General features: G+C 34.4%; 1 protein-coding gene across 4 annotated transcripts in view; it reads right to left on the bottom strand.

Annotated features, from left to right (window-relative positions):
* Nucleotides 1-1306: 1306 nt before the first annotated feature.
* The window catches only part of LOC106457974 (putative extracellular sulfatase Sulf-1 homolog), a 90534-nt gene continuing 79992 nt past the window's right edge, over nucleotides 1307-11848 (bottom strand). For all 4 annotated transcript variants that reach the window (XM_022384074.1, XM_013917421.2, XM_013917422.2 and 1 more), the window contains one exon: nucleotides 1307-4405. In XM_022384074.1, coding sequence (XP_022239782.1) covers nucleotides 4323-4405 — 83 coding nt within the window. In that variant the 3' untranslated portion in view covers nucleotides 1307-4322. The remainder of the gene's footprint in view (nucleotides 4406-11848) is intronic.

Raw genomic sequence — 11848 nt, forward strand, 5'->3', positions numbered from 1 at the left:
TCAAATATTCATAGCATTACAATTGATCATAGATTTTAAAATAAGTTTATGCTTGTTGTACATGTTTTCCTGTCAATTATTTTTTCTATTTTACTAATATCATAGTCCTCACCACTGTCTGGCTCTAATTTAAATCTACCACTATAGCCGAGTTAATAGCCCTTGCTAACATGCCTTGTTTAAGTGTAAGCCATCCATTCTAAAAAGATTAACTTTCCCATTGAAATTATCCTACAAATCCAACCAGCCTACTTGCTCATCCCTACATATGTATTGATCTAAGCCTGGCATTCAATCCTAGTGACACACTTGGTATCTCATCCCCGACAAAATCAAGCTATGACCCCCTTTTCTTAAATACCCTTATCAACAAGTTCTTCAGATCCATCTTTCCTTACATCAGTAACCCCAACATGTACTACAAAAACTGCATTGCTGCTAGCACCTTTAACTATCTCTCTGGTTCTACCAGTTATATCCTGTACCCCTGTTCCTGGGTAGCATACGCTATTTACTCCAACTACTACTCTATCTAAATGTCTAACTAGTCACCTACAACTTCCCAATCCTTTACACTATCATCCCTTGTGATTCCATCAGTTTCCCTTATCTGCTCCTCTATGTGGTATGCAAAATGTACCATTTTTTTTAGTTTAGAAAGGTAAAAATTTGTTTAACAAAATTTATAAAACTTTTTATCCTTATATGCAATGACACACGTTAGTGTTTAACTAATATGCAGATACCTTGGGGAGTACTTGTCTTGTGTCCAATATATAAATAGTGTTTTTGTTTCACTGTGAAATGTGTCCAGTCTCCTTCCTCAGAATTCAGTTTACTTTTGTAATTTTTCTGCCAAACCTTTTGCAATTATTAATTATCCTTACTTGTTAGAAATCAATGTACTTGAGAATACTACACTTATGAATAATTTATAGATTTTTGTATTAATTATTTTCAATTTATCTTATTAAATAATTTATAGTTTTACTGATTTTTTTACAAATTATTTTCAGTTTATCTTATTAATGTTGAGTTTTAAAGTATGTGTAAATAAAAATGATGTATTTGTTATTAGAAACAATGTTTTTTCTTCATCATAACAGAAATTGCATATTTATTAGTTGTCCCCATTACAATATGCATTTGTTATAGTACTACATTGTAATAGTTTTTCTTTCCTTGTTATTGTGAAATAACTTTCAAAATGTATACTAAAGGAATAGTGCAGCGTGATGTTATGAATAAAACTTTCTGGCTTTTCTTGGAGATGGAAAACTAATAATAAATACAAGGCAAGATAAAGTTGTATGTTTGTAATCCAATATATAAAACTAATGGCAGTTTTTTTTTATTGGTTGCACAACTGATACAGAAGATTCTGTAATACCAATCTACCTACCATTATGTTGGAGAAGATCATACAATAAAATGGAATAACAATAAAAAAGTTTTAATTTGTCCTTGGTGATATGTGGCTTGTGTAAAGTAGTCCTTTTAAAATACTCACATTCATGTAAAACACATGCTAAGATTTTACAGATGGTGCCCTTTCCCATGTGGCTACATGGCAGTGAAGTCACCATGAATGTGTCATTTCCAACAAGTGAATGTTTGTTCACACACCTACAGCATTTTGGTTGTTCTTAATTTTTCCAGATGGTGTGTTATCAAGTTTTTAATATCACCAACTTATCTCATATACAATATCTGAATCATTGCAATAAATTCACACACACTGATTTTTCCACCTTTCTTTAATTTGTTCTCTCAACTTCAGATGTTTTAGCATGTTTCATGCAATTTAAAATTACTGATCCACTAATTGATGTGTACATTTTTTGTTGTATACCGAGCTCCTTTTCAAACATACTTGATAAGTTATGTCAAAGTTTGTCTATTTGGTAAAGCAGGATATATAAAACGAATTTTATGACAAATGAAATCTTCCTTCTCTTGTCATCAGTTTATGTATCAGATCTGTAAAAATTTTGCTTACATTTTTAATAGTTAGTAGAAGTACATGGTTATTAATGGTGTGAATGTCTTTATAAGATATATCATCTTCAACTAAGCTACAACTAAATGTTAAGCAAAAGGCTGTTAACAGATAATGGCACAAATACATTTTGATGACTTTTTTGACAGCCATTTAATAAATCATTAATTGACACAACTTTTGGCAATATCCAAGTAATTAGACACCAGTCTTATGAAAGCTTTGTGATAAGTGTTTGAAGATTTCACATGTATAATAAAAGTTTTCACAGAACTTGCAAGAACATAATTATCAGTCACATGGAAAACTAGTAAAAACACCAGAATTTACGTCTTAATGCACTAATTTCTTTTTACAGTGAACTATCATTGTCAAACTCTCACCTCACTAAAATGACAAATAATGGTATCAACAGGGATCTTTGTTTTCTTAAAGATATTAACTTCTTTAACCCAGAATGGATGCTGCCACCATCCAACCAAAAATCCCAATTTACCCATCAGCCAGTGATGGAGTCTGATAACATTTATGTCTCTTTGTGAAAAACTAATCCAAACCATATTATGATCAATCTTTTATAAATAGACCAGAAATTTTATAAGGTAGGTGGTAATTATTAGGACATCATGAAAATAATTTTGGCAGAACATGCAAAGAATTATGGGTTTAAAAGAGTTAAGAGTTAAATTATAAAGCATTTGTACCCAAAACCAAAATTTGGATAATTTTCAAATACTCAATGTAAAATCAATGTGTTTAAATAACATGAAAGTTTCTGCAACCTCTAGAAACATAAATTTAATCAAACAGAAAAACTAAAAATCAATTATAGATGCTTTCTTTGAATGGTAAGTTATACAGACACCAAAATAATGATTTTTTTTTTTTTTTTATATGGAATTCAATTTTAATTTTAGAAGCTCATTCTAGTCTTGTTTTAACTATAAGCTACTCATATAGAATAGTAAATTTAAGTAAGATTTTTGAGTTACACAAATAATGCCATAACAAAAATATAAAATTTACAAAAATTTGATGTACAAAATGCATAATGTTAGAAAAATTACAATATACATTAACTGACAACATAACATGTTTTCACAGCCTTTGAAGAACTAATATAATTTTAAATAAGTAATATTTCAGAGCAATTGTATTAAAACCTTGAAGAAAGAATTATAAAAACACTACTGAGTATCAAAAACAAAATTTTACATTTTGAAAGAACATCTAAATGTTCAAAATTATGGAACTATTTATCTGGATGGATCCCTAGGTACACAACTATGAATTTTATTATTTTAAAAACTAATGTTTAATTTTCAATGTTCATTTTGTTAGTTTCTTATATATCAACATTAAAAGCTTGTTGTATTTTAATATAATACAGAGAACTTGTTACATATATATTTTACATATCTTAAATTTCATAAAAATCTTGCATGGTACACAGTTTCAAAAATGAAACATTATAAAAAAAATTAGAAATAAACAAACCAGAAAAACAGTAATTCAATATTTTTTCATTCACTTTGTTGACTATTCAAGCTAAACATCTTGAAACCTAACAAATAGACTAATATTTCAAAAATATACATTTTCTTTTCTCCACTCCAAAGGTGAAAAACTTCTTGTCAACAAATCCTTATTAATACACAAGTTTCATAAATCAATAATGTACGATACTTTTGAATACTCAATTGCTCTGAACTAAGGCAGTTTCTTTTTTTTTTATAATTTTTAATTGAAGTTTAAGTTACTTTACCATAAGTAGTTAAAAAAAAAAAGTGTAAGGTAAACTGATATTTTAAAGGTGGTTATGACGTCACATGATTTACGAACATCCATTAGATCTATCCTTGCCGACATACATATTTTAAAAGATGCTTTTTTTTTTTTTTATATTAAAAAGTTTTTTCTTGTAACTGTATTTTAAATATGACTATCAATGACTCAACAGCAAGTCTGATCGCTTATAATACTAAATATCGGGTTTCAATACCCATGGTGAGCACAGCACAGATAACCCATTGTGTAGCTTTGTGCTTAACAATAAACAAACAAAAGTATATTATGTGTTTGTTCTTTATACTTACATAATACAATGGCTGATATTAAGATACTTGTAATACACCCTCACCTCAAAGAAAAGTAATCATTATTTTACCTGTTAATCAGAAACACCTTTACTTGGTCCAGGTCATTTAACAATGTAATTTTAAATCTGCCTTATTTCATAACAAGTGAACCTCATTATTTCATAAGTAATAAGTTAGTATTGTTTAATTTGCTCTCATTTGTTCATAGCTTATTAAAAAATACTTCATTTGTCTTTATCCTTGATTCCTTTTCTCACTAGGAAACCATGATCTGTCTCTTCCTCGATGATGATGTCTTTCTGAAGGCCTTTTTAAATAATAAAAGTTTGGAAAATTAACTACAAATTATTTAACTTAATAAACTAATTATATAAAATTAAACTAAAGTAATATTTGTCAAATTATTTTATTGAAATTTTTCACTGCAAGGTTATGTAATTGGAAATTAATTTACGTAGCTGGACAATCGTCTTATACAACATTAACTGCATGATCTAGGAAGCTTTACACCAAAGCTGATTCCTTTTTACATATCTTACTACATGCAAAATTCTGTTTGGGATACAACTCCCATTCTTCAAAGTATGGCATTGTGTTCTTTACTTATAATTGAATTTCATTTCTAGTTGCTTTCTGTTAGGCCATTAAGTTTTTTTTTGTTTAATTTAGCTTCTGTTTTCTTATGAGAAAGTTCTTTAACATTACTACTTTATTTTCATGAACTATGGTACTACGTATTAAAATTAACTGTCTTGTATTTTTAGTTTAAAACTCATGCTAGTAAACTTAACATTCAAAGGTTTTATTATGTTCTTTCGTAATGAACCATTTTGTTCTTTGAATATTAAAATTTATTTACCAAAGAAGAAACAAATGTTATAATGGTATAAGAGCATTGTTCAGTGTCTGTAATTTTGAACCTACAATTATTTTCATAACTCATAATAACTCAGAAAATCTTGTTCATTGATAATCAGTGATTTGGGCATAAAATGCTGTGATAATACTAACATCTTTTTTTAATGTTAGAGCTTAAAAGACATAACACTTGGAATTTATTGGACTTTATAAGGAGAATATTTTAGCTCCCTTGCTGTTCTTGGAAATATTTCCTCCTTCCTTCATCTGATGGCCATGATAATGAACTGTTGATCATGAATTTTGACAAACTTTCCAAAGATCCTCCACTATGTGCTGAGTTGTCTTTTAATCCTATACTTAAACAGATCAAAGGCACAGAAGTTCACTGAAAGTAAATTGGGGAACTTGATAGGTGTGTGAAATAGGATTGCTGTGATTCTGGCTTTTTTAACTATCTGTGTCATGAACACAACCATCGATTTTGAGGTGTAGTGGAAAAATGAATTTGTGGCTTGTGAGCATTCACCAAGTTTAAAATCTTGTTTATTATTTCATTAGTAATCCAAGACATATGCCTAATATCATCACAATGGCTTTTTAAGTCTAGGGGTTTTGTTTATAACCAATCTTCACTTTTCTGTTGTTATTTGGGGGGTTTTATGGTACAGTCTCATTGTCTATCTGCATAAAAAAAAAATGTTATGACTTTTTTAAATACAAGTGTGAATCAAAAATTAAAAATAATTATACAAGTATAAAATAATGATTTTTTAAATATATGAAAAAAAAAGGATAAAAATAATCAACGGAATTAAAAAAACCAATGGCCTATAAAAAACAAGTCAATCTGAACAGTTATCATTACCAATAACATTGTACTTAGTTAAAGTTACATCACATGTTAAAATATGCTTAAAATAATTTTTATTCTGTGTCATAGTGACAGCATAAAAATAAGTGGTGGGTCAATGCAGAGCCTTGCAAGACCAACTTTCTCCCTTGGATTATTGCATAAATTAAATGTCCAATCTGAAATTTGTATAAACAGTGCTCACCCCTAATTGCCTGTCAACTGGCACAAAACTTTGCTTTGATGACAAGCTTCATTTTGAGTTGTATAAAGATACTGTCAAAAAAAAGTTCTTAGAACTTTGAGTCATTGTGGGATTTGCACATCTCCCAGGTAGAGTTTGGTATCAGGATGCAATTCCTGTGGTAGTAGAAATGCATTCAAATTGTTTTAGATAGTAAAAATTTGAAATCATGTGTAGTTGTCCAGTTTGGAGCTGCCACTCAGTCAGTGTACCTTAGAATCAATGACTCAACAGAAATCTGAAAGTCACTGACATATAGACTGTTTTGTAGGAGGAAGCTGTTTAGTGATTCAAGGAACCAAACATGACAATCATTAACCAAAACTGGTTTTAAAAAAGAAAAAAGGCTAGAAGACTGAGAGACAAGAAAGAGATGAAGTATTTCATAATGAATGTCATTTAGTCCAACTAGTGTATTTGCCAGATAAATGTAAAGCAAGTTTAAGATCCACTAGATTAGTTATAGTCAGAGGTAATTAAACCAAAAAGAAGGTGAGATTCTTTCAGTAAGGAAACAGATGGAGATGCTAAAATGGTGAGAGAAGTACTCTTCAAGGGTGTTTGCAATTCCCTGTAAATCAGCAACTTCTTGACAACCGAGTTGCAAGACTGAAATTGGATGGCATGTGTACTTCCTATTTACCTCTTAAATCTTGTCCCAATCCACCTAGGAACTCATGGTGGAAGATATGTTGGGAGTAAATTTAATACAAGGTTCCTTCTGGCTTTGACATCTGACCTTTTGAACATGGGCATGAACATTTTGAAAGTGTGTGGTTGGCAAGAGTGAGATATCTAAAGAAGATATCCCAGATTCATTTCTATGCCCTTTGACAGTTAGGCATTCATCATGGATGAAGATACCACTGAAAATGTGTTGAGGTTTTAGGGATGGTAAGGACAGCTGCCTGGACAATATGATGAGTTACTGCTTTCATGCAGTTGTTAATGGATGATAGGATAATGAAGTAGGATCAAGTACTGAGAGACTAGTAAATGAGGGCCGATTGCCCTTCTCCAGCTTCCACCATGGCATGCAAGTAGGATGATAATAAGTGCAGCCTCCCTCAGAATGATGGGAAAATTATCACTGCCTCAAAGATCATGATCATTTTCCACCTCCCAAGAAAAAAGAGGGGGGGGGAGAGTAAGAGAACAAATGGACAAATCAATGGCTATAAATGTATGATTCAGGAAATAGAATTATAGATACATTCTCCAGTATTGAAGAATGTTTATTGAATTTTGGAAAAAGCTGCATGAGGGCTGTTTGTGATAGCCATCCCTAAATTTGAAGTGACAGACTAGAGGGAAGGCAGTTAATTAACACCACTCACAGCCAACTCTTGGGCTACTCTTTTACCAATGAACAGTGGGATTGACCACCACATTCAAAACACTCCCCAATACTGAAAGGGCAAGCATGTTCAGTGATAGGGTTTGAACCCACAACTTGCAGATATTGATTCAAGTGCACTAACCACTAGGCCATGCCAGGCCCAGTATTGAAGAGAGAAAGGTTGTGATCTGACAGCACACACCAAAGATTGATCCCTCACATCATATCTTCACCTTCCAAAAGTGGATTTGTCATTTAAGTCTCTCAGGATGACAAAGGGAGATAACTACTCAATAAGATCAAAGTCTTCTTGATTGATTTCCTCCTTGGAACCAGGTGAAAAAAATATATTGTGACAATATGACCAATAGACATGGATGACAATGACCTACAAGTATGTAGGAATACCACTCTCCTCCAGGAATCCATCTGTCACATAACTTGTCCTTTCTGTATAATGAAAATTGCCAAAAAATGACAGATTGGCAGTTTCAGAGATGTTTTTTTTTGTAACAAGATACACTCAGGATGGTAAGAAACAATCAAGACCTTGATGTCATATAATTTAAAGCAAAATCCTCAAGTGTTACACTATACTAGTAATGTCATTTTCAGTTAAATGATAGAGATCTAGGTGGTAAGCTCTTTGCTTGGATTTCCAACCAAATTATTCTTCATGTCAGGTCTATCTGATTGATGAGATTCCAGTGAGCAAGATTAAAATGGAATGCACATTGAGGCTGAAAGAATTGATCACACTCACTCATTGATGCTACTGGAAAAAGACTACAGGTAGAACAGAGATAGTTTTGACTGTCACTACTGACAATGAAAACAAAGGAGAAATTAGGAATATAATTCAGGTCTCTGCAATGCAAATAACCTGTCTTTAAATTGGCAGGTGAATGTGATAAAGTAAAGCTGAGCACCTTAGTTTTCTCAAATGAAGGTTTGTATAACAACAGACACTTCCTGACTTCAGAGTTTGGTAAGAACTTCAATTCTAAGATGTGAAGAAGCTCTCTTTCAATGAAAACTCCTCTTCAAGAATTCAAAGTGTTGTGTAGTATACCATCAATGGCTTTGGGTTTCAAGAGTTAACAGTTTTGTAGTCATGACATTAGTTTATTGACTGACTCTGTAGAACTGGAAAGTTGCTCAACCTTTTTTCAATGAATAAGGAAAACATCTCACTGAGAGATAGTTGTTTGGTGTTTATTAATGCAAAACAACATGAATATCTGCACCAGATAACCAGTGTAAAAATAAAACAAAGTAAAACTCTATAAAAGTAAGAAGACAAGTTAAAAACCAAACTGCCCAAAAGTTAGGTAAAAATCTAAACAGAAGTAAAATGGCCAAAAGCCTGCAAAAAGCTAAAAATACAATCAAGTTAGACAGTGTCACCATTGCCAATGACATCATCCAATGTCAGGGGTAAAGCATTAGAGAAGACATGTCTAAACTGGTGCCACCACTGCTGATGTTCATAATGATGGCACAAAAGTCAAATGTAGGCAATTGTGACCCGAGTGTCATAAAGGCCACACATTGGCAGATCAGTTGCACATAAAAGAAAATGATGGGTTAAAAAACTGAACAATGCATAGCCTAGCCAAGACAACTTCCTCCTGCTTATCCTTACGGAACTAGACAGCTAAACAAGAACAGTAGGTTTGATCTGGAAGAGCTTGTTATGAGGTTGCTCACCTCAAATCAACTGCCATGAAGCCAGGCCTTGATCACAGGACAATAGTCCATATATAGGACAGGCATAGCTGTGACAGCACCAGAACAGACAGACTTAGCTGCAGTGTCAGCATACTCATTCCATAGAATACCAACATGGCCAGGTATCCACAAAAATGGATGACATAAAACTGAGCTAGTCGTTTCTGAATTTGTAAGAGAACAGGGTGAGAACTGACATTAAGAGATTCCAGGGCCAGTAGAGAGCTAAGAAAAGCCTTGCAAATAGTACTGTTAGTGTATTGTTAAGCTTCTACATGATCCAAGGCAAGAGAAATGACAAACAACTTGGCGGTGAACACAGACACCATAAAGAAGATCCTGTGAGTAACCACTGAGCCACAACAAACCATGGCAGAGCATGCAGAGTCATCTGATTTTGAACCATCTGTCAAAATCCACTCAACCAATAGGATACTCTCCTCTTCTTCACGGGTCACCATGCATGGTAAATGCTCAAGTAGATGTTTAGATTCCATAGAAAGTAAGATGTATAGGCAGAACCTTTCCTGTGAGGTCCCTTCACAAATGCAGGAATCAACATTAACCTTCTTGGTATGGGTAGTAAATGTTTAGTTGGTTGTTTGTTTGGTGCTTTATGGCACAAAGCAAAGAGGCTATCTGCGCCAAACAACCGGTAAAAACAGTGAAAGTAAATTAAAGTAAAATGTAAAAATACAGTGAGTTAAAACCAATATATGTTGATAAAAGATTTATATATAATTAAAAAGACCTATAGTGTGTAAAAAATTATAAATACAATCTAATCGGACAGTGTCACCATTACCAATGACACTGTCCAACGTCAGGGGTAAACTCTTAGAAAATGTGTCTAAAATGGTGCCGCTGCTAACGGTCCTAATGACAGCATGACAGTAAAATGTGCGCTATTTTGACTTGAGTGTCACAATGGCTGCACATCGGTGGGTCAATACCTGATAAAAGGAAACGATGGGTTAAAAAACTGACCAATGCATAGCCTTGCCAGGACTACTTCCTCCTTCCGATCCTTACGGAAGCAAGACAGCCAAATACCAACAGAAGGTTTGATCTGGAAAAGCTTGTTATAACATTTCTCACCCCAAGTTGACTGCCACCAGAGCAGACGGACTTAGCTGAGGTGTCAGCGAGCTCATTCCCATGAATACTAACGTGGCCAGGGATCCAGAAAAACTGGATGGAAACAGAAGATAGAGAAAAGTGGGCCAATCAGTGTTGAATATCGACGAGAACAGGGTAAGAACTAACATTAAGTGATTCCAGGGCCAGTAGAGAGCTAAGAGAATCAGTGTAAATAGTACAATTACTGTACTGCATAGCTTCTACATGATCCAGGGCAAGAGAAATAGCATACAACTCGACAGTGAACACAGAAACTGTAGACGGGATCCTGCGAGCAACTACCGAGCCACAGCACACCATGGCAGAACCTACAGAGTCACCCGATTTTGAATCATCCGTGTAAATAGGAAGAGAAGAATGGCTCGATAGATGCTCAGCAAAAAAGAAGACGGTATTTCCAATCGGAAGTATCCACCTTCTTCAGATGACTCAGAGAAAGGTCACAGGAAGAGATGGTAATAAGCCATGGTGGAATGGGCTGATCATTGGGGACAGCAATGTCATCTAATGCCAGACCCAATTCAACCAGTTGCACCTGGATACAAAGGCCAAAGGAAGGAATAGCAGACAGTCTGTTCTGAAAGAGCATGGCACATCGAGGAAGAAAGACAATCCCAGGTGGTATGCTGTGGTGAGAATTGAAGTTTGGTACCATATTGTAAAGAAAGTTGCAAACGATGGAGGTGAAGAGGAGATTTGTGGAACTCAGTGTACAAACACTGAACTGGAGAAGTGTGAAAAGCCCCGGTGCAGAACCGAACCCCCAGATGGTGAATGGGGTCCAACATCAATCCACTCCCAAAGAGCTGGAAGAGAAGACACGGAGGATATTCAGAGCCCTTGCACACTTGACACGTAGCTGCTTGATGTGCGAAATGAAGCTAAGCTTACGGTCAAAGATAAGCTCCAAGAAGTTTGCCTCAGAGACCACACGAATAACTATATCATCGAGATGGAGCTTGGGATCGGGGTAGAGACCCCTTTGGCAGCAAAAATGCATGCAAACGGTTTTGTAAAAAGTAAATTTAAAACCGTTTACAGTGATCCATGTCAACAACTGATTGAGGGCAGTCTGATGCTGCCGCTCAATAAACCTCATGTTTGACGACTGACACGAGATGTGGAAGTCGTCGACATAGAGCCCATTTGCAACAGTAGAAGGAAGATTATTAGTGATGTCATTAATTTTAACATTGAAAAGTGTGACACTCAAGACACAGCCCTGAGGGACTACAAGTTCCTGTGGAAAGGAATGGGAAAGAGTTGAACCCACATGAACTTGGAATCCCCTGTTCAGTAAAAAGTTTTGAATAAAAATGGGTAGATGGCCATGCAACCCATAGGAGTGGAGGTCCTGCAAAATTCCATACCTCCACGTGGTGTCATAAGCCTTCTCAAGATCGAAGAACACAGAAACAAGGTGTTCTCTCTTGAGAAAGGCTTCCCTGATCGAACTTCAAGTCGAATCAGATGGTCCATGGTGAAGTGCTGTCGATGGAACTCACACTGGGTGGGTGAAAGGAGCGTGTTCGATTCGAGGAACCAAACAAGACGAGCATTAACCATTCTCTCTAGGACCTTACAA

This window comes from Limulus polyphemus, unplaced genomic scaffold (assembly GCF_000517525.1).
Source record: "Limulus polyphemus unplaced genomic scaffold, Limulus_polyphemus-2.1.2 Scaffold399, whole genome shotgun sequence".
Taxonomy (NCBI): Eukaryota; Metazoa; Arthropoda; class Merostomata; order Xiphosura; family Limulidae; genus Limulus; species Limulus polyphemus.